Raw genomic sequence first — 24,192 nt, 5'->3', positions numbered from 1 at the left:
AGCAGACCTCCTGCATTGCACGACCCCCTGGCAGGTAGGAGTAATGTGTGTCAGTGTGAGTTTGTCTGTGTGTCATGGTGTGTGTATCTGTCTGTGTCATGGTGTGTGTCTGTATGGCGTGTGTGTGTGTGTCTGTCTGTGTTATGGTGTCTGTCTGTATGGTGTGTGTGTGTGTGTCTGTATGTCTGTGTCATGGTGTGTGTGTGTCTGTCTGTGTCATGGTGTGTGTCTGTATGGTGTGTGTCTGTCTGTCTGTCTGTGTCATGGTGTGTGTGTCTGTCTGTGTTATGGTGCCTGTCTGTATGGTGTGTGTGTGTGTGTGTCTGTCTGTCTGTGTCATGGTGTGTGTGTGTGTGTCTGTCTGTGTCATGGTGTGTCTGTCCGTCATGGTGTGTGTGTCTGTCTGTGCCATGGTGTGTGTCTGTATGGTGTGTGTCTCTGTCTGTGTTATGGTGTCTGTCTGTATGGCGTGTGTGTGTCTGTCTGTCTGTGTCATGGTGTGTGTGTGTGTGTCTGTCTGTGTCATGGTGTGTCTGTCCGTCATGGTGTGTGTGTCTGTGTCATGGTGTGTCTGTCCGTCATGGTGTGTGTGTCTGTGTCATGGGGTGTGTGTCTGTCTGTGTCATGGTGTGTGTGTCTGTCTGTGTCATGGTGTCTGTCTGTCTGTCATGGTGTGTGTGTGTGTCTGTCATGGTGTGTGTGCATGTCTGTGCCATGGTGTGTCTGTCCGTCATGGTGTGTGTGTCTGTGTCATCGGGTGTGTGTCTGTCTGTGTCATGGTGTGTGTGTCATGGTATATGTGTGTCTGTCTGTGTCACGGTGTCTGTCTGTATGGTGTGTGTGTGTGTCTATCTGTATGGTGTGTGTGTCTGTCTGTCATGGTGTGTGTGTGTGTGTGTCTGTCTGTCATGGTGTGTGTATGTCTGTGTCATGGTGTGTGTGTCTCTGTCATGGGGTGTGTGTCTGTCTGTGTCATGGTGTGTATGTCATGGTATATGTGTGTGTGTCTGTCTGTGTCATGGTGTGTGTGTGGGTCTGTCTGCCTCATGGTCTGTCTGTGTCATGGTCTGTCATGGTGTGTGTCTGCCATGGGGTGTGTATCAGTCATGGTATATGTGTGTTTCTGTGTCTGTCATGGTGTATATGTGTGTTTAAAAATTGTGTTTTTGCTCACCTTTTTTTTTTCCCACGCAGCGAGCTGGTCTCCCCTCGACTGGCCCTGCCTCTATGGCTGAGATCATCAAGCTTGATGATCTCAGCCAATCCAATGCTTTGCCATTGGATTGGCTGCAAAATGTTACACCAATCAGCCTCTCCTCATAGAGATGCATTGAATCAATGTATCTCTTTGGGGAACGTTCAGCACCTACAGAGTGTGGAGGCCCTGAATGTAGGTGCACTGACACAGGAAGCACCTCTAGTGACCGTCTGAGTGACTGTCACTAGCGGTGTCACTTTGAAGCAATGTAAACACTGCCTTTTCTCTGAAAAGTCAGTGTTTACGTTGAAAAGCCTGTAGGGACATGCATATATATATATTACTCAATCATCTGTCATGGCAAGACATAGCCTTACATGTTACACGTGACAATATATGGCGCAGTGACTTATGAGGCTGGCATAAATTTTGTATCCAGGGCTGCTTTGTATCAGCAGTCCGGCCCTGGCTCTAGCAGCCATTTTGAGTAGATATTGAATACAGGTGTACACAGTAAATAGACCTTTTACTATCACTAATTTATATCCATAACAATAGCATTGTTCCCCATAGACCTAGGTATGCTACAAATATATTGAGTGGATGACTTGTCTGTGTAATAAGCTGTTAATAAGAGATACACATAACATGTCTCTATATTTCTAACATAAAAGCAACTGAACACAAATTCATTATATGCAGATTTCCACAGACAGTTTTGTTGTGCATTAGGTTATTCTTTACCCTGTTTGTCTGTGGCACTCAAAATTGAGGGGATTTAATAGGGGTCCTGAGATTCACGCTTTTTAATGGTTCTTGACCTTTCATCTTTATGCATACACACAAAGAAAGCTGGGAGCTTGGCCACATTTACCCAGTGCTATTGGAGTATATAGTGTTACACAATCTAAAATAACTATTTAGCTGTCGTTTGGTATTCCATTATGTGATGTTTCTTTTTTTGGTAGGGTGATGACAGATTTATTCTTAGTTTCTTTATACCTGGCCTTGTTATGCCGCTGATAACAGAAATAGAAACAGTTATACATTATCACAAAACTTCACGGAAAAATCAATGTACAGAGTTCATTCCCACATCTACGGGGATTTGTTTATTTACACTCTATATCTACCAAGGACTTTTTTCTTATTATATTTGTTTTTATTTATTTTTGTGGGGAAACTTAGAAAAAAAAAAAAAACACAGAGGATAAAAATGTGCCAGCCGAACATCTGGTTTGAGTTTTATAGATAACCGGCTTTCAAACACAACTATTTAAGAGAGTGCTCCTAAGTATGAATTTTGGTGAATTGAAAAATTTAATTTTAAATTAGCCCATTGGGGAACAGTGATGGTCAGCAGTTTCATAACAATCCGATCCTTTGTAATTTATACTTTTAGTTGGGAGTCCTTTAAATCCAGATTGTGATGATGGCATTTATGAAAATTTGTCTATAAAGGGACACTCAAAGCACCACAATTACTTTAACTTATTGAATTGATTTGTGGGCACAGACGCTGCCGAGCCTTGCAAATGAGAACAGTGTTATTTTAAAAAAAAAATGGTGCTGTTTACATTTTGCAATCCTCACGCCTCTAGTGACTGCCAGACAGAGATTCACTCGTGGCTTTGAACTAAAATGGATTTAAGTAATAACTTTTCTGGTACACCTGGTATCACAGATGGTTCAAGTAGCTTATCGGCTACTGGTAAGGATGTCTTTAGTCTCCTTGTCATCGGTCTCTGTGTCGGAATAATATCCATGACCTCGGTTGGAGTGTTTCTGCAATTCCACGGGTCTTTACCATAACTTTTTGTTTTGCTGCATACATTTTTTTCACCATCTTCACAGTAGATTCAGTTTTGCCGTAAGCCTGTGGATGACGTATTTAAGAATTCACACTCTCAAACTCCTATTTAGTGGCAAATTTTCTATATTATAAGTTTGCAAACTGACGTCCATTATCAGAGATAACTTTATCTGGCTGGCCATGACATGCAGACTGTGCCTTGCACCTGTTAAAGGAACACTATAGGGTGAGGAACACAAACATGTAATCCACAATTTGCCACTCCTTAGCTCCCTTAGAAAGAATTAAAACGTACTTTTCCAGGGCTGCAGCGCTGGCCCTCCCAATGTCACGGTTCTCCTCGTGACATCCAGACGAGGTCACCCCAGAAATGCCCAACAGGGGATTTGAACCTGGGTGCTATATGGTTCTAAACCTGTGTTCCTGCCTCTGAGCCACTTCAGCTCTTGGTTTGTCTTGAAACTTAGTCCTGCCATGTCTCCAGTACTGGGGGCTGGACTTAACCTGTGACTGCTCTTGTCAATCATGGTCCACCTGTATAGTATGCCTAATTACTCAGGTATAAAACACTGCCTCTCTCTGAGGACAGTGTCAGTTCATTGACTCTGGTTCTTGTGTTTGTATTTGTGATGCAGTGTTCTCCACATGGCTCCTGACCTTGGCTTTCTTATCGTGTATCCTGAATTCTAGCATCCTCTGACTTTGACTTACCCTCGTTTATCCTGACTTTGGCACCCTCTGACTTTTGGCTTACGGTCGACGATTCTCCTGCCTGTGTCCTTACCTGTACAGCCCCCATGCACAGACTCATAGGCCAGATTAATTCTTACCTGACCACCTTGGCCTGTGTTTAATTGCAAGGGTAAGCATATATCTCTGCCTACCAGACTCCAACCTCAGGTAAGCCGTTCCACCCAACTCCTTAATGACATCATCCAAATTGCGATTTTTAGCCTATCCAATGCTTTCCCATTGGGAAAGCATTGGATTGGTTGAAATCGGCAAGGATGCAGGATGTGGGAAGGGCCAAACACCATTTTGGCCAATTAGCACCTTCTCATAGAGATGCATTGAATCAATGCATCTCTATGGGGACAATTAAGCATCTCCATGCAGAGCTTGAAGACACTGAACGGCAGTGCTGCCTACTGTGCACTGCTGCCCCAGGAAGCACCTCAAGTGGCCATCTGAGGCAATGTAAATACTAAGGCAGTGTTTTCATGAAAATGCCTGAACTTAATGATAATACTCACCAGAACAACTACATTAAGCTGTAGTTGTTCTGGTGACTATAGTGTCCCTTTAACTGTAGTTTCAGTAGATATGTCAGGAAGAAGTAAAATTTCCCAGAAGTCTGAGGAATGATTGACTAATATCAGGTAATCTTTTCTGGCATATTTAAATAAGTCCATACTGACAATCTGCCAAGGATATTTAGGTATCTCATGTGACATCATGGTTTCTTTTGTTGCTAGTGTGCATACTCATTGCAAGTGGGACAATTGCTGACAAAGTGTTTAATTTCACCTTGCATGTTGGGCCATTAAAGAGTATTGTGAACTTGTCTGTAGTATGCCTCACCCTCAATGTGACTTGAATGCATGTGTAATAACATCTCGAGTTCGGTACTATTACTCTTGGACCTTTGTAGAGAATACCATTTTTTTTTGTACGATAATCTCATCTCTGAAGAATCAACATTCCTTCACTTCCTTTTCATCTGGCCACTCAAACAGAACTATAGACTTTAGAGCTTCCAAAGTTGAAGTTGTACCTCTTTCTGTGTGCTGTATGAGCTGATTGGTAGAGAAATGGTATTCCTGCTCCAGCCAAACTAACTGCAAGTTTCTCATGCTTGCCTCCAGATACCACATGTTCTGTTGCAACTCTGCTTAGGGTGTCACTAATGTACAGTTCACTTCCTGACGTGTAGACAACAAGATTGTAATGCTGCAATGTAAGCATCATGCTCTGCAAATGTTTTGGCGCACACAAAAGAGGCTTTTTGAAGATGGCTATTAGTGGTTTGTGACCAGTTTCAGCTCTGATTGCAGAGAAAAAAAAAAAAAAGGTAAAAACAATGCTTACACATTCCTTCTCAATTTAAAGGATCACTATAGTGTCAGTGCCCCCACTATTGTGCCCTGAGGGTGGCCCCACCCTCAGGGTCCCCTTCCCGTGGCGCTAAAGGGGTTAAAACCTCTTCAGAAGCTTACCTTATTTCAGCGCCGGGCTCCCTCGGCGCTGGTGACCTCTCCTCCCCCGCCGACGTCAGCTCCCCCATCCGACGTCAGCGGAGCCGAATGTGCATGCGCGGCAAGTGCCGCGCGCGCATTCAAAGTGTCCATAGGAAAGCATTTCTCAATGCTTTCCTATGGACGCTCTGTGCGATAGAGGCATAATATGCCTCCAGCGTCGCAGATGCGCCTCTAGTGGCTGTCCAGAAGACAGCCAATAGAGGCTGGCCTAACCCCAAATGTAAACATAGCAGTTTCTCTGAAACTGCTATGTTTGCATCTGAAGGGTTAAAACCTGAGGGACCTGGCACCCAGACCACTTAATTGAGCTGAAATGGTCTGGGTGACTATAGTGTCACTTTAAGCATAATTTTGCTCGGCTGAAGAAAGTGCTTTGAATGCAAATACAACAGGCTGATCTTCTTGCAATAGACAACATTCTAGGCCAATCTTGCCCATGTCACTTTGAATTGTCACTATGTGACATCATAGTATTTGAACACCGGACGCCGGTGAGTCGCTTGTCCTTGTGGCTCTTCAAGCTTAGCTTTTGCTTGAACTCTGCATTGATACTGTCAGTCCGTTTATCCAGCTTTATAGCTTTCATATGTTTGTCAGTGAGTTCTGCAGTTCAACATATCTCACCTGCTGCATGTAAGTTTAGATCATGTTCCCTCAATAGGCGATGGCGTGTACTTTCAGTATTGATGCCCTGAACTATTTCGTCATAAATAAGATAATCTCTCAGAGAGCCATACTCACAGCCTTTTCTCTTAGCCATGTGAGAAAGTTGTTGATTATTTCACCTTCTTATTGCTTGCAATTGGCAAATATATATATATCTTTCATGTATTACCTTATTTGAAGGTCTGAAAAAAGCTTCTAATGCGTCCCTGTTGGACTTAGGGTCACTCTTTTGCTCCTCTGTCAGGTATAAATTGTGCTTATAAACATAGTGGTATCCACTGCACATCACCCTCCTTAATCTGGCTGCTTGCACTGCTGCAGGCTTATCTCTAACTCAGCTCTAAAGTTGCCCTGCTGCAATCTCCACTCATTCATTGCCTTAGGTAGTGGAATTAGCGGCTGCCGTCAGCTTCCAGGACAGGACAGTCTTTGCTACGGGAGGGCACAACCAGGTCTAAAGTCTCTGAATGTAAGACTTGCAAGATTTTAGGATTAAATGTGCAGAAATGGATCAGGTTCAGACACTTCTGACACCATGTTTTATGTGGTGTAAATAATGACAGTGCAAGCTATTAGTGGACAGAAATCATGATAAGATAAGAACAGGAAGCAACCCCAAAACAGGAAATAATTGCAATAGAAAAATGAACCATAGAGTTGCATGTAAACCAAACATAACAACCGCAGGAGCCTCCACAGATAGAGCCAGTTTACTGGCAGGCGTCACTGGTGACCGTTGGGGGTACGACACTTCTTGACAGTGGTAGCTCCGTCTTGTTTCAAGCTTTGTCAAGTGTAGGAAAAATACTGAGGAAAAAGTTGTTGCTGGAATCCAGATGCACTGTTAATCTTTTGGGCCTTGTGTTTAAGAGCTTTTCTGGGAAACTTCCACCCTACCTGAGCAGAATGCTCTCCCCGGCTGTTCCCACCTCCTATAACCTCCGATCCAGTACCAGCACTATTCTTAGTCTGCCTGAATACAAAAAGAAAGCAGCCCGATTCTCCTTTTCTTACAGAGCACCGCAATTATGGAACGACCTCCCGCACACTTTAAAATCTTCCCCAAGCCTAAAGTCCTTTAACCCCCTTAAGGACACATGACATGTGTGACATGTCATGATTCCCTTTCATTCCAGAAGTTTGCTCCTTAAGGGGTTAAGAGATCCCTCTCTACATACAAATCAGAATGCATGTGTCATGGTTGATATATTCCCTACCTGTTTATTGTATCAATGCAATGTTTTGTTTACCGAGGAAATAAGAGAAACCTCAATGTATCTTTCCTGGGAAAATATTTGCTAAATAAATAATGTCTCTGTATAGCTTTTGACTGTATCAGTATAATTTCAGTGAAATTCCATCATAAACAATCTGAATGAGTCAGTATGAGAGTCTATCTTTATGAAATACACATTTTTCAAGGGTGGGTGACAGTGCCGCTTTAACTGTAAGTAACTGTAAGCATAGAGAATTAACGTCAACAACAATTTTAAAGTCACCAAAATGTGAAACAGAAAGTGTAACCATTGAAAATGTACATAGTTACTATCTTAACTAGGCATGTTTGCTTCTTCTGCTATGCAACACACAAGTTCCATCGCACACACTCATTCACTAAACAGCAATAATTTTAAAGCTGACAGAATGTAATCATTTTTTTTTAAAACACTTCACCTATGCAAAAATTATATGGAGTTGACTACAGAATATAATCATACATTGCACAAGCCTGCCACAATGTCAATGTATCCCATTCTTGGCATATCCTATCCTAGTAACCTAATGCTTGATTTTATGAGATTAACCCACTTTCTTTAGAGATGCTCCCCCTGGAACTCTCAGCATGACAACGTTGAATGAGACCCCTGAGACAGGGACAGGTGCAAATCCAGGGAGTTGACCTGGAATATATTTATATATGAAACCAAGAGGGCTGTACTCACCTGCACATGCATACATTATAAGGGTGCTGTTGGGCCAACAAACAAGATCCAGACTACTCACTAATTCACCAAACAGCCCCTTCAAACCAAACAGAATGTAACTGTTAAAAAAAAAAAAAAAACACCTAACCTACTTCATCTGCCATAATAATGTTTTACTAGAGTTCAACATGAACTCCATGTACACATTAAACTGTAATTGACCCAGAACACATTCATGAAGTAAATGACTTATGCCACAATAGAGTTATTTACTAAACCATGGGTGTCCAACCTTCTGGCTTCCCAATGCCACATCGAGTGAAGAGGAATTGTCTTGAGCCGCACATAACATACATAATATAATTCATTTATATAATAAAACATGACAAACTATTTTCTTAATTTTTATATTTCATTTGTTTAATAGATAACTCACTTAATTTGGTATCCTTATGTGGTAATGCCATATTTAAGAATACCAAATTAGGGAGCTATTTATTTAAAATGTACACATGTATATACATCCACATACCGTATATCTATATAATATAGGATGCACACTATAATATAGATATTTGGATATTAAAACACGTAAGGGAGTGTTTATATGGTTTGCACCTAGCTATTTAATATAATTGTGTCTCTCCATGTGATTTTTGATTTGTGTATACATACACATATAACCACAGATATACATACATACATACATACACACACACAATCACTGACACACACCTATACGCACAATCACATAATAAAATAAGATAAATTAAAAAGAAAGCTTTATTATAGGGATATACAGTAACCTTTGTATGACTGCAATAAAGTCCCATAAGCATATAATAGGATGAGATAATAAGGGGCTATAGGTGGCAAATGAATTGTAAAAAATAAACCTATCCATGTGGGGAATAAAAGAAAAATACTAATATTGAAAAGAGGGAATAAATAGGTATAAAATAAGTGAAAATGTGGCGGTAAAGTGACACAGAAATACATCAGTATGTCATGTGACCTGCTCAATTTGAAAAGATCGGTTATGGCTTCTGGAAATATTAAAAGGGCAAACTGTGGGCAGATGCTGTGCATCTAAAAAAAAGAAAAATATGAACAAGGGCTCCTGGGAGTGAAGGATAAGGGCAGACTACGGGTGAAATGAAAATGAACAGTTTTATATAATAAATAGTTGAGGTAAGAAAATAAACGTATAAGTTGCTATAAAAATATAAACTAATATCAAAATTACCATAAATATATAGGCATGTTATACTAAAATGATGGGAGACACATAAAATAAATATGATTAGAGTTAAAATAAAAATACAGCCTTAGGAGGAGAAGCTGAAGAAAGGAAAAATAAAATATTTATAAAGTACTAAAAGTCAAATTCTGCATTTAGACTCTTGGGTTCAAGAGTTTTTAAATGAAAAACCCAGTGCATCTCTTTTCTAACATTTTTGTATTCCAATAACTTTAATATGGTTTAGATTATTATTGTGAATGCTTAAGTGTTTAGGGTGTTTAGAAGATTATATTCCAACAGTGTTCCACTATGCAGGTTTCTGGTTGCCATACCTACCTATAATTTGTACCAAAAAGGAGCAGTTTCTCATAATTCTTAAAAATGTATTCTTGGGAATACTAAGCCAGGAGCCATAATGGCAACTAGCCTGGTCTATTATTGTGTTTGTACAGACCTTTTAAAAAAGAAAATTATATATAATATATATGTTTTACCGGCGTTCATGCGAGTGCCTAGCCAAAGAGAGTTCCAGGCACTCGACGACCAAGTACCGCTGCCCACAATCGAGAGATAAGATGGCCGCCACTCTTTTGTCTGCCACATGTTCGGTTATACGAAATGGCGGCCATGCAGGGGAAGCATTTATTAATTACTTCCCTTGCAGTTTCACACTTAAGGGGTCAGTGTCAACGTTCTAAGGGGGTACAGGAGTGGTCCTTGTTCGGGAGACGAAATAATTCTGTTAGTATGACATCTCCTGAACGGAAAAAGGATGAGACAGGCGAATACAAGGGGAAAGTAATATATACATATATATGTACTTGGAGGTCTCCATTCTGCTACCGTGTTACCCTGTGTACATTTTCTTTTCTGTACTGCTTGACATTCCTCATGGTGAGGAATGATCGTATATAGGGATTGCATGTCACATGTAACAAGAATATAGTTGGACTTCCAAATCATTTTATTTAAAGCCTGAATTAAATGAATAGTATAGGACTGACCCAGGAAGCACCTCTTGTGGCCACCTGAGTGACTGCCACTGAAAGTGTGTCCCTAGGGAGCAATGTAAACACTGACTTTTTCTATGAAAATGCATTGTTTACAGCAAAAAGCTTGCAAGGACTGACTATACTCAGCAGAACAAATACATTATACTGTAGTTGTTAAAATGACTATAGTGTCCCTTTTAGGTAGGACTTTGTCTTCTTTATAGAAGGCTGTAATAGTATCTAGTTATTTGGATAAATGAGATAATACAAAATCTATATAGGACACAATGAGTCACCCAGGGGGTTTCATCTTATTTTTGTGTATCTGGTGGAGGATATATATTACTGGAATTTTCAGATAAAGTTACCTCATGTGAGTGGAATATATATATATATACAGTTTTGTAGTTGCAGCAAGGAAAAAAGTGTTCCGTAGCCATCTTGCTGTTAAACTTTTTTTTTTTTTTTGCACCCGCAATGCCTAATTCATCAATCCAGAGAATATCCTTCCACCACTATAGAGTCCAACGACAGCAATCTGCATACCAACCATGCAAACTCGTTAGTACATCATGTAATGTATGTTGCCTTAGTGATGTATTATATACGCAGTATTATTATGTTATACACATACATCTCAACATTGGGAAGTAACAAATCGGGACGGGTAGGCGGGCTTGGCAGTGACAGAAGCTGTACTATTGGCGAAGCAAAAAAGAGGCAATCCCGCATGGAAATGGGGTACGACTGACAGAAGACAGGATATGTAACTATGGTGTGGATGCATGACTGCTGACTGATAGAAGGCCTAGCTGGCAAGCCCCACTTCAGGACACCACATATTGTGAAGCACTTTGAGCGTGGGCCTAATGCTATCTTAATGTTCTGACAGCATTCTGCGTAGTACAAGTGTGCCTTTTGATTTCCTTGTGATCCCCAAACTTGGACTACCAGAAATGTGGGACAGGAGCCCGAATTCGGGACAGTCTAGCTGAACCCAGGACAGCTAGGAGTATTCATACGTGCAGTGTTAGTAAAAGAGTTATGTTACACAATATTAGTAAATTACAGTTATAAAAGCATTTAGTGATAGATTTGCATGTGCTCTTAGTGAAAATGAATATGTCCAGCATGAGTGATATTGTATTCAAATCTTGTGTTTTACATTCTGCATTATTGATATCAAGTTATATATGCAAGCAGTTTGGTATGAAACATGCAGTGTCATTGCTCTCTTTAGCTCAAGTTCCACGTGCAAGCTCTTTGTTTCATCAGCATCGATTCTGAGAAAAAATCTGCAGTGAAGGGAGGAGGGAGCAACACTCTACCGTCTATGGAAAATGCTATTTTACAAAGACCTGCAGTGCACAAAGTAACCCTTCCAAATTCCTGCAGAAGAACAAGCAACCTTCTCTGAGATGTGCAGAACAAGTATCCAACCACAAGACTTTCATAACAAAAACCTACCCTGAGATCAACAGACCAAAACTAACCTACCCTGAGCCATGCAGAACAATCAAACCTACCCTGAACGCTGCTGCGCACAATGTAATGGGATATGTCAAATTAAATGTAGCCTATCATGTGAACTGCTGAACATGTAACCCACCCTGCAAATCAGTAACCCTGTTATCAGACTGTACAACCTACCTTGAGATCTCAGGGGTATATATCACTCTGAATGTTCTGCAGAACATAGGCCATCAGAACAAAGATGAATGTCCCGGGGACGTACAGACAATACAGTTAACCCCGTTGGTAGACCTACAGAGCATGGGACAACCTTGTTTCAGTGCATAAAAATAAAGAACTTTAGATAGAAGATTTATTCCACAGAATTGCAGAGTTTAGCTTCATATTTCCAAGGATTTGCTTAGCAAATATTAAATCAAACAAACAAAATATCCATCCTATAAACCTGCAGAGCAGAATAGTTCTGGCCAAAGCTCCCAGAACACTGCATTGCTGACATGAATATCTGCAGAGCCGTTCAATACAGAGTGAAATGTAACCATTTAAGAGCAATGAAATTACAATGACTAGGGTACACGATAGTCTCATAGAATTGATAAAATATAGCAACATGATCAAGGCCCAGGAACACTGCCTTGTGTATGATAGTTTATTGTATCATATTACATTAGTGGCAGCAGCCAGATCTTAAATCTATACAAAAAAAAATCCCTGCAGATTAAAGGACTTGAACAACAGGAGGAAAGCACTGTGAACCATCAGTCTTTAGGGGACACTAGTATTGGTGCAGTTTAAGTAGCACTGCATATATACAGTGCCTGAAAATACTACTCTTCAACAAGGGCCCCAGATTCTACTTACTCTTGTTAAAAAACAAATTTACCCCAAAAGACAGTAAGAGCAAATGCTACATTGATGCAAGTAAAGTATGATGGGCTAAGAGACTTATTGTACCATATTGTAGACTTAGGATCTTTTCATCTATTAAAGAAAACATGAATATGATATACAAGATAACACTGCATTCAGACTGCTAAGATTCAGCCAAATAAATCAGGATGTCATTGAGAGGAAAGCAGTGCTCTGTTTATTTGACGTGGGATGAAACAAAATAAATCCTTTTGCCAAAGTCCACAAGCAAAGGTGCATGCAGAAACATCAACCCCTCTTGTCAAAAGAGTGTCATCCCATGACCAAGCCTATAGGGGTTTATTCGCTAAACACAGAATTATTGTAAATAAAGAATTAAATTTGCAGCTAAAAAAAAAGCAAGTTTAGAAAAATGATCCCACTCAGCTTTAATAATGAAATGCACCGTCCCTTTCCGCAGCAAAACATGTATAGATGATGTACTAATATAATAAGCATTATATCTCTTTCTCTCTCTCTCTCTATATATATATATATTATGCTGAGTGATACAAAATAATATGCATATTCTTCTTGGTAAAATATTTTAAATAATGACATAATTTCGTATAACAAGGCAAGCACATACATTGTTCTTTTACTAAGTACTCTGCACTCATACAGTATTCTGCAGTTGCTGCATTGAAGGCTCAGCAAACCTGAATTGCATCTTTTATAAGGTTATCCCATATAGTGAGCAGTATAGTTATCATAAATCACAAACATATGGACTGATCCTTTTTTTTTTAAAAATAATGTTATTTACCACCAGTCATGCAGTACAAATTATCATCCACTATAGACACCCAACCAAAATTAAAAAAGGCAACTGATTTAAGTTGCTTTAACTTCCCATTGACTTTCTGATGCGTTATCCCACATCACCTACCTAACCTAAATTATTAATTCATCTGGTGGAACAAAGACTGAGAAGCACTGCAGAAACCATATTTGCCTGTAAAAATAATTACTGTGCAATAGCAGGCAGTGAAAATAAGCTGTAAGACGTGCTATCATTCCCAATTGAAAAAGAAACATAATAATGAACACAGACTGCAGTGAGCACAATAATGATTGACCCACTAGACTAGTTTGAACTCTCTCTCCCTGTTCCAGAGGAGACTGATAAGCTCCGCCTACTAGCAGATAGCCCAACCACAGTGGACTGTACAATAACGAGAAATTAAACCTTTATTAACTTTTTTATCTAATAATCTAAATAGTTTCACTATATACTCAAACTGATAAGCAATTATCTGAAACGACATGAAATATCTCACCACCAACGTTAAAAACAAATGAACCGCATATGTTTGGTATTATCGGTCCCCTCTAATCCTCGAAGTGGTACAGTCCGCCTGGCTCCACTCTCCTCAGGGCTGACGTCAGATACGGAGGGGGCTGGGGAATGGCCGGCGAGCATCGCGCGGGATGGATGACGTCAATAGCCAGCAGATTATAAAAGGCCAGCACCTGGCTCCATTCCCGCATTCCTACCGGCGAGGAACAGAAAGTCAGTGGTTGTGATTCGTGGCTGCTCGATACACTCCGCAGTTATAAACCGGCAATAATGAACGGACAGATGCTTAACGGTTTCCACGACTCCCTCATCGACGAGGGCAGCTTTCTGTTTACCTCGGAGTCTGTCGGAGAAGGCCATCCCGGTGAGTGACATGGCGGCGGGCGCGTGGTGCAGGCTGAGGGCCTAGGCAGGGCTGTTGCGTACTTTCTGTCCCAGGGAGGCTCTTGCGACGGCTGTTCGCGGTGTAAAGGGGGAGCCGGGGCTGCGGTCGGGCGGAGTGTGCGCGAGCCGGGATCCGTTCTGTCACCCCCCCCCCCCCCCCCCCCCCGCACTACAGCGTGACAGCCAGCAGTCTGATCGCACGAGCGCTGGCCAGTCGTGTTGGGTAACTGCTGCGGGCACTGTTACCTGAGGATCAGCCACTGACTTAGAAAGGATTCTGTTAACGCCAGCCTGTGTAGCCATAAATTAAACTTAAATATATATGTGTGGCTTGAACACTCAAGTATAAAATTTACGTGAATGAAACTTTTTTTTTTAAATGCAAATTCGCTTCGAACTAAGAAAGCCAATTGATATGGTAGGCAGGCTCTCATTGTCAAACCAGCTCTAGTTGCAATGTCTCATAGGAGGGGAGTTTACATGATTTAAATGCAGGACTTCTTCTAGAACCCCAGAAATACCTTCTGTTTAGAATGTCTGGTGGAGTAGCTCTTGGAATGCTGACGCAATTACATTTGCACTTGGTGAGTGCAGTGACCTTAAGTGTAAGGGATCTGTTGGCATGATGCAGTTACCATGTGTAGTTTGTAGTGGGTGTTGGCTAACTGACCAATAAGTTGGTTCTGATCTATTTAAATCGCATGGCAAGACGTCTAAGAAGATGGGTGGGTGTGAAGGGCGCCATCCAATGAGGCAGCTGCCTCATTGGATCAGGTTTCAGGTCTGCGACGGCATGAATATTATAAAACATGTGCTGTCATTGGAAACATTCCATCGGAAGTGTACACAGTGCTTCAGTTCTGGTCTCTACCACGTGGGTTTAGTGCAGCAGCACATCAATTCAAGGAGCATTGTGTAACACTATTGAGCACACCTTCAATTCTACCTGTTAGTTGATTTTCTTGGCTTAAAACATCAGTTTCCAGGTGTGGCTTACCTTGTGTAACCACTAATGGAGGCGGAGTTTAAATTATACAAGATTTTACTGTAATGAATGTGATCCAACTGACAGTTACAGCACTCTGGTATGCAGTGCTATCCCTGGAAATGCTTTCACGGAATGAGACTGATGACCTAACCACATGTACAAGTGGTCATAGAGTGGCATATGGTATAGTCTACACTGCTACATTACAGCATGGTCTCTGGTTACAATTAAAGATTTAAATGTCACCATTTAGTATCGGTTGGTATTTGGTATGTTTTCCTGTCTTAAGGGGCCACTTGACAATTTTAGATGGAGTCATTAAGATTAATACATACTCTTGTTATTTATATGAAATGTTTGTCTTGTCTTGCAGACAAAATCTGTGACCAAATCAGTGATGCTGTCCTTGATGCCCACCTCAAACAGGACCCAAATGCCAAAGTTGCATGTGGTAAGACATTTATTTGGTTGTAACATGAAATTATTTGTGACTGATATGCGAACTTAATTACTAAAGCTCTCCTCTGCCTGCAGAAACTGTTGCAAAGACTGGCATGATCCTCCTTGCTGGTGAAATCACCTCCAGGGCAGCTGTGGACTACCAGAAAATTGTGCGGGACACAATTAAACATATTGGATATGATGATTCCTCAAAGGGTAAGTGTTTATTGCAGACTTGCAAATGTGATTAGTCAAATAGATGGTACACTAACATTTTTATATCTATAAATTAAAGGGTTTGACTACAAAACATGTAATGTATTGGTTGCACTGGAACAGCAATCCCCAGACATTGCTGCTGCTGTTCATCTGGACAGAAATGAAGCAGATGTTGGAGCAGGAGATCAGGTAAGCACCTACCTAGAATGTTTACTGATAGTCTGTGCCAGACCCACTTAGTCATTCCTCAAAGCTCTTGTCTTTTTAGAATTGTTTCTTCTTCGGCTGTCAGACTCTAGTGGACCAAAATATATTTTGCTTCTGGTGTTGGCATGCTGAGTGTAACTGTACTGTCTTTATATGGGTGTATGTATATGGATCAAGGATCCTGCTCTACACTAAAGGTGTTTTTTTGGGGGGGGGTGATATGCTTCTGAACAAAACTATTGGTATTTATATAGTGCTAGCTTATTCCACAAAGCTTTACAATAGAAGGGAATTAACTAAATAACAGGAACAATAGGTAGTTGAGGACCCTGCTCAAACGAGCTTGGCCTAGAGGAGGTAGGGTATAAATACACAAGAGTGACAGCCACCAAACAAGGCCCCCATAAGTTAACAGCGCTTCCTTCTTGCAGGGATTAATGTTTGGTTATGCCACAGATGAGACAGAAGAGTGCATGCCACTTACAATGGTCCTTGCTCACAAATTGAATGCTAAGTTGGCAGAACTGAGACGCAATGGAACTCTACCCTGGCTTCGACCTGACTCAAAGACCCAGGTGAGGGTTCTTTTCCTGACTAATGGAACTTTAGTGTTGGCTTCAGTGTTTTAAAAAAAAAAAGAGAAACTTACCACATTCTTGTTGCACTCTCTGCAGGTGACTGTTCAGTATATGCAGGACCGTGGAGCAGTTATTCCAATCAGAGTACACACCATTGTAGTATCTGTGCAGCATGATGATGGGATATGCCTAGATGAAATGAGAGATGCCCTTAAGGAAAAGGTGGTGAAGGCTGTGGTACCTGCAAAATACCTGGATGATGATACTATTTACCACTTGCAGCCAAGTGGGCGCTTTGTGATTGGAGGTCCTCAGGTAAACTTACAAACTTTTTGTGTAAACTGCACTTAATAAAAAACAGTGCAGTAGTCCCAGTTTTGTTCGTACTAAATCCAGGGTCCTTTATATTTGCCTACAGGGTGATGCTGGGTTAACAGGACGAAAGATTATAGTTGATACCTATGGTGGATGGGGTGCCCACGGAGGTGGAGCTTTCTCTGGCAAAGACTACACCAAGGTGGACCGGTCTGCTGCTTATGCTGCCCGTTGGGTGGCAAAATCTCTGATTAAAGCTGGACTCTGCCGCCGTGTCCTGGTCCAGGTGTGTTAACATACTGGTCTTAATTTGGACACTTAAATCCTATTCCTATGTGGATGCTGTTCTTTGTTTATATTTAGATGAGATTTTTTTTTTTTTTTTTTCAGGTGTCCTATGCAATTGGGGTTGCCCATCCTCTGTCAATCTCCATTTTCCATTATGGGACCTCACAGAAGAGTGAGCGGGAACTGCTGGAAATAGTAAAGAAGAACTTTGACCTTCGTCCTGGTGTCATTGTCAGGTAACGCTGGTAGAACTCTGCTTTATTTATTGGGGGAGGTGGAGTGTTCCAATATTTAAGGTTAACTTTGTGCATAGCTAGTCTGAGTGAGGGCTTGCCTCAGCTGGCTTGTCATATTGTGGGCTGACACTATAGGTGATGTGTGAAGATTGGAAGTGGGTTTCACTGGTGGATCTGGAAGCTAGCCAGTCTTCTGGTAAGTACAGAGTGGCCTACATGTGCACAAAACTGCACAGGGTGAGTGGTGGGGCAGGATCACCCTGTAGAAGAGTGGGATTATAATTATGGAAAATCTTTTTAAGACTATGTATTAACTAGCGGACTTGTATATTCCAGGGATCTGGATCTGAAGAAACCAATTTATCAGAGGACTGCAGCCTATGGTCACTTTGGTAGGGACAGCTTCCCTTGGGAAGTGCCCAAAAAGCTGGAGTATTGATTGTTAGGCTTTTCCCCCTCAGACCTGCTTGCGTTGTATACAGAGAAGCTTGCAGGATCTTATGGGAGGAAAAGACCCCCTTCAACTTTCCCTGTCACTCCTGGCTCACTGTATAGTCTCTAGTGCCATGTTTTGCTAATGAGGAGAAGGGACCATGTATGACCTGTATCCTCCTCTGCTGTTTATCTAGTCAGTGCTTGTAGTGCATAAACCTAAACTGCACGTAGCCGTAAATGTTTTTGTGTTCTATCATGACCAAGTATCTTGCCTGCCTTGTACTGTTATGGTTCAGTTCTGCTGGTGTCATTGGCTATTACCCCTGCAGTATCTAACATGGGAAATGGCTTAAATCCCTGACTCTTCCCATGACCTAAGACTTCATATAAGTAACTTAAGTTTACACCCTCAATGCCCAGTGTGCATTTAAAATTCCCTATGCATTAGACTAAGCACTTTGCCAAAATATAGCTAAACTTGCAGGGTTTATCTTAAACTTGCAAGTACAAACATTAAGTGGGGGGAGGCCATAGTGCTGTAACAAGATGTCCCTTCCTGGTGCCTGTACAATTAATCTTAAACTCAAATTTATTTTTTTTTCAACTGCCACACTGCACAAATCTCTCCCTGCCTTTTTAAACTAACTTTATTCTGCATTCCAGTGCTATGTCTGCTTTTTGTTCTTGCTTTGCTGCGAGCTGGTGTGGCTACAGAGAAACCAGCTTGGTGCAGAGTCCAGACACAGAACTGGCATGTAAGGCTGGCAGAGTGAAAGGATCTTACTTGAAGAAAATGGCTATGTAACTGCTTTATTTATTGTGTTGCCTGACTTTAGAGTAAGTACAGAGTAGCCTCTGCTTCAGGCAACAACTTTATTTTTTTTTTTTTTTTTTTGAAAAATCTTAGTGTATTGGTTCTCTTCATCAATGTGGTCAGTAACCTCTGGCAGGCCCTGGTGTTGTACAGAAAAACCGGGACTGTCTTCTGCAGAGGCTTTAGCTGGTGTAACATGTCTGCTTGTTCCAGTGAGGAAACACTCTGTAGGTGTAAGCACACTTTACCAGTGTTGTACAGAGTAACTGGTTGTTTACAAGCTGCAATGCAGTGTGTCTCCTACACTAGGTGCTAGCTCCATAAAATTTCCACCAATTTTTTTTTAAATCTCTTCAATGTCTGGTTCTGGTAAACTAACAGCAGAAGACCTAACCTTAATAAAGTATTCAATTCTCCTTTATGTCTGTGTCTGGCTTGGTTCTTGCATAATACATACTCTTGAACATCAAAAGAAAGGTGACAGTTCTGTGACTCTAGATCAGGGCCTTATGCCTTACAATGCAGGGTAAAGGCTTTAAATAAGCCCATTAGACATCTAGGCATTATTAAGCATACACAACTTACACACTTTATTTATTTTTTATTGTAAAAGGCTTAGGGTAATTGCACACAGTGTTCTTAAATGTCTACCAGCAGCATTTAACTTTTAACTTTTTTTTTTCACAAATCTGAGTGTTCATGCTCTCTGGGATGTTCTTTTCTACTCTCTCTGCTTGTATCCTCATACTTAATGTTTGCAAAAGCAACTTCCTGTGCCAGCTGTTCCAGTGAGGGTCGTCCCAACACAAGGTTCCGCAATGCAATGGCAGTCATGAGGAAACTGAAATGAAATTAAACAATTTAACAGAGCTATTAAAAAAAATATATTAAAGTACCCAAAACAAACTTGGGGATAAGGGGCATCAAGGACAATTTAATTTATCAATTAAATTCCACAAGATTGAAGTCATACCAATAGCATATACAACATTTGTTATTGATTTACAAACTTCAGAGAAAAGGACTACTGTAAGTCTTTGTGATTTTTAAATAGGCAAAATGTATAATTCTTCTATATGCCACCACACCAACTGACAAGCATCTGTGACTTGCCATACTCCTTTACAATCCAGCGCAACCACTTGGGATGCCTAGTCAGGCTTCACCACACTTGGTACAGCCCCTCTAGTAATTGAAATGGCAGCAAAAAAACAGTAACACATTGATTAGAAGGAAGCGGGATAGGTTGACACCACAGAAGCACCTGTGGTGCCTAGCTCTGATGAAAATGGCTTTCTATAAAAGATTGGACCACTTGAGAAAATAATCTAAGTCCTTTATTGGTCATTCAAACTACAGGGGGATAAGGAAAGATGACTCATCTATCAGTGTTCATAGACTGGGTCAATTTTGGTAGGGATATTTACATTTATGCAACACATGCTGTTCTGTTTATTGCTTCAAGGATGTCATCTTTTAAGCTAACCTAGTTATTTTCCATGTAATCACATGCTGCAGTTTACGTGGTCCTCAGGTGGGAGCATGACACTATGCTAGATAGTTTTTATTCAACAACTGAAAACTTAAGCATGAATGCTCTTATTTATCTAACACCATTCACACAAATACTGCTGCTGGTTAGTACCAAAAAGACTGTTGAAGATCAGCCGATGGCATCAAGTATAAAGAGCAGGCAGTTGCTAAATTTAGTTCTCACCTGCCATCAACCATGAGCTGGGGGATGAACATCTTCAGGTACATACAAATAATCAGAGGATCTCAACCAACTGGGGATGAAAATGAAGGGCATTTTAGCCATCCACACAGGGGACCGTTACATGGCAGAACTTTAGCTTAAGATCTGACATTGCAAAGAGATCTGCCAAGCCTTGAGTATATCTCTGGGACTGGGCATGATTGACTAGTCTCTACAGTTCCATATCAATAAATGGGCAGCTTCAACCATTTAACGGCTTTGCAGATCTGGTATTTCTGAAGAACATTAATCTGAATGAGAAGCATTACATGGACACAAATGCCCAATCAAGCTAAGTCACAGGCCAAGGCACCTGTTTCCAAATTTGTAAAACTGCCCAGCCAGGATTTGCACACATGCAGTCTCGCTATTTTAAGAAGTGCTGATACCTAAATATTTCTCCCACTTCCTTAACAGGTAGCTGCTTTAAATAATGTTACCTACTGTAATATCTACAAACACACATTTAAAAAGAATCCCTTAAGTTAATTTAACATCTTTAAAAAGGTACCAGTCATGGTACACAAGGCTAATGGTAATTTTAAAGAACTTGCACTGTAATCTATACATTATGCTTGCAAGCACTGTATTTGCTGTGATTATTACACCAAGTATATATTTACTACATAAAGTGTCACCTGTACTTACCTTTTCCTAATAACATCCTCTTCCCTACTGTTTTTCATCTATTTCTAAATAAATACATAAGACAAAATAGGGACTACTTTGTCTTATTAATTTTTTTTACACTTGACTTTCTTGAGTTATGGTGGAGCTTAAGTAAGCTCCTTCTCCTGTGTCTAGGAGAATTTTCCCAGAATACTCAGCTTTCCTGAATATTCTCGTGTTGACTCCTTTTGCCCTTTCCAAATGTCCTGTGAAGAGAGCATGTGTGAGAATTTTGACTGCACCAGCTAGTGTGGTCAGATGACAACTATGTGGTAAACATAATTTCCAGGAACACTAAGAAAGCAGCAATTAAGAAATAGATCCAGAGAATTAACAAGGCAGTAAAAAAAAAAAAAAAAATATAGAGTACCTTGAGACATGGGGGTGGGGGAGGAGTCGGGAGAGGGGTTAACAACAAATATGAACACTCCAATATTATTGTGACAAACGCTCCTTGCCCTGGATGTTTTCCACAAATTCATGGAGGAGTGTAGAAGCTGACCACCATGACTTTGTTCAGGAGTTAAATCTACCCACCCGCCATTAGTAGCGTGCCCTGGGTGCTCCTGGTTAGGAACTTTCCCTTCATGCGAATGGAACTGAAAGCTGGCACTCTGGCGTGAACCAAACCCACAAATGGTCCCAGTGGTACTTAGCCGCAACTGCTATGCATCTAATTTCGGCATGAGGACTTCATGGGTTCCCGGTCACCTCAGCGGGACTTAGTCGCGCAAATATTGTGGAACTGTTTTCGGCATGAGGTGCCCGGGCGGTTCCCAGACAACTTGGTTCGCAGTGTAGATCCACTTTGAAATCCACCAGGAGAGTGCTTTTTGGAGGGAAGGTGCCTGAGAATAAGGTGAACCAAAGCTACCTAAGAGCAAGGCAGAGCACCCGAAAGTTCACCAGCAAAAGCACCAAACGCCCTGGAACTGTTTTGGGCATAGGACCATGTGTGCGGCCGTTCTGAACTTTAACACAGTGGCGTTTCCCCTACACTGCATGGATCTGAGCGCTCAGATCAGGGTTGTTTAACAATGTTATATTTATGGGGGTTCCTATTTGTGTTTTGTATATTTTTAATATTTTATGTGTTATGCTTAGTCATGCTGACACAGAAATTCATGGGGGTGTTGTGGGAGTGTTTTACTGTATCCTTGCTGTGTAGTTAGTTAGTCTTCATGTACCCTTCATTAATTCTTGGCTGATGTTTGGGTAATCACTGCTTCACTTGGGATTTGGGAGAACTACAGCACATATACTCAGTCGGAGTATAGGGGATCCGTTACAATTTTAAATTAATACTTCTATTTATAGCACTGGAGAGTTTTCTAACATTTTTAAATATGTAATGTTTCTTTAATGAGTTATTAAGACGTAAAGTGAAACTATCGTAACAGATTCACTTTATTAAAAAAAAAAAAAACACTAAACTAAAAAAACTGCCAACATGAATTGTAGATTATGCTAGCTTTAGTGTACCTATAATCTTAATTTTATTAATGACAGGAGGCGAATATTTGCTTAAGTCTCTCTTTACTAGAACTCCATAGCAGCAAAACACTAGAGAGTAAACAACCAATCAGAAAACAGTAAGGAGACCATATAACTCCCTTCCCAACATTCCATTTCCTCTTTCGAGCTGCGATAACAAAACACAGTCATAAGAAAAGGTAAACATAACAAAACAATAATAGTCCAATTCTGACAGAAACAACGACTCTCTTAGGAATCTTCAACCGAATCGAAAACTTGGACGTGAGCTCATCCTGGGACCTTTATACTGAAACAAGATAAACAGAATCGAAAGGTACATAGAAAAACATGCAGCCACCCAGTGCAAAATTATAGTGAAAACCACCAAGTCTACAGATCCCGGCCCAGGCAGAAAAGAAACGTATCGAAGAAAATAACCACAACGAACACTGACCAGAGACATATTCCTTTATTAATATTAAACTATCAGATAATAAAACACACAAGGGTCAGGAACACAAAGGGTGGGAAATATTCGCCTCCTGTCATTAATAAAATTAAGATTATAGGTACACTAAAGCTAGCATAATCTACAATTTTATAACATGACAGGAGGCTTCATATTTGCAGTTTCAACGCTCAGCCAGCAAGGCAAAAGCTGCATGTTCCGTTGGTCTGAAATAAAACTGTCGAAATGTGTCTTATCGAGACCAGTTTGCTGAACGTAGAATATCGCCAGGGAAGCACCTGCTACCAGGGCTCCCGAAGCCGCCGCGCCCCTTACTGAATGAGCGCCAAAAGAGGAGTCCACGCCAGCCAACGACAAAAGCCATCTGATCTAACGAGCCATGGTAATGGTAGAAACCGGTTTATGTGGTCGTACATAAGATATCAACAGTTGTTCCGATTGAGAACCTCGAAGTGGTGCCGTAACTGCCACATATCGAGACAAAGCAGAAACCACACAGAGCTTAGGAGCTTCTCGAAAAAAAGGGTAGAAAATGGCAGTTGAGTCAGATTTGGTACGTCTCGACACCGAAAAGGTCACCCCCTCTGGAGAAAAGGTGAAAGCGTTAATATCAAAAGCCCGGACGTCGGAGACCCTACGAAATGATACCAGGCATAAGAGAAGTGTGAACTTGGCTGACAACTGCCGTAGAGAAAGTTCCTGACTCCGGCTATGCTTGAATAAAATCCAAAACTCTGTGTACATCCCAGAGTGATGTATACTTAGGAGCCGGTGGACGTGCCAGTCTAATTCCTCGCAATAGCCTACAAACCAATGGATCCTGTCCAACTGGTGTCCCCTGAATGGGAACATGAGCCGCCGAAATGGGCGATCTGGCAACGTTAACGGAGCGATATGACCTCCCTTGATCGAAGAGGTGGGAAAGGAAATTCAGTATGCTGGATACAGGTGCCGTAAAGGGATCGATACTCCGTTCCATGCACCAACGACACCAAATGTTCCAGGCGGACAGATAACATCTCCTTGTACCCGGGGCCCACGAGTCCCAGAGGAGGTTTCTAGCCGATCCTGATAATTCATCGACATTCCAGGTACCCCGGAAAGAGTCCAAGCCACCAAGTGAAGATGGCCCTCCAGTAC

General features: G+C 41.1%; 2 protein-coding genes across 3 annotated transcripts in view; one reads left to right on the top strand and one right to left on the bottom strand.

Moving 5' to 3' along the window:
- The first annotated feature begins 13,954 nt into the window (after positions 1-13,954).
- Positions 13,955-19,103, top strand: MAT2A (methionine adenosyltransferase 2A). Its single transcript, XM_063448580.1, has 9 exons — positions 13,955-14,141; positions 15,523-15,600; positions 15,684-15,806; positions 15,886-15,998; positions 16,448-16,591; positions 16,691-16,909; positions 17,013-17,195; positions 17,300-17,433; positions 17,770-19,103. The coding sequence occupies exons 1-9, from the start codon at positions 14,048-14,050 to the stop codon at positions 17,870-17,872; spliced, it is 1,191 nt and encodes a 396-aa protein (XP_063304650.1). The 5' UTR covers positions 13,955-14,047; the 3' UTR covers positions 17,873-19,103.
- A 237-nt stretch (positions 19,104-19,340) lies between these two features.
- Positions 19,341-24,192, bottom strand: part of GGCX (gamma-glutamyl carboxylase) — a 51,675-nt gene continuing 46,823 nt past the window's right edge. The window contains exon 15 of one of the 2 annotated variants that reach the window (XM_063448581.1): positions 19,341-19,523. In XM_063448581.1, coding sequence (XP_063304651.1) covers positions 19,364-19,523 — 160 coding nt within the window. In that variant the 3' untranslated portion in view covers positions 19,341-19,363. The remainder of the gene's footprint in view (positions 19,524-24,192) is intronic. The other variant, XM_063448582.1, reaches the window with a different exon arrangement.

The sequence above is a fragment of the Pelobates fuscus genome, chromosome 3 (genome assembly GCF_036172605.1).
Source record: "Pelobates fuscus isolate aPelFus1 chromosome 3, aPelFus1.pri, whole genome shotgun sequence".
NCBI classification, from domain to species: Eukaryota; Metazoa; Chordata; class Amphibia; order Anura; family Pelobatidae; genus Pelobates; species Pelobates fuscus.
Note: the sequence above shows the minus strand (reverse complement) of the source record. Positions and strands in the feature narration are given on the sequence as shown.

Bases quoted from the DNA above. Each gene is read 5' to 3' on its own strand.
- MAT2A (XM_063448580.1), top strand. From the start codon at position 14,048: ATGAACGGACAGATGCTTAACGGTTTCCACGACTCCCTCATCGACGAG. The intron at 15,999-16,447 runs GTAAGCACCTAC...TCCTTCTTGCAG, and splicing joins ATGTTGGAGCAGGAGATCAG to GGATTAATGTTTGGTTATGC. The intron at 16,910-17,012 runs GTAAACTTACAA...ATTTGCCTACAG, and splicing joins TTGTGATTGGAGGTCCTCAG to GGTGATGCTGGGTTAACAGG.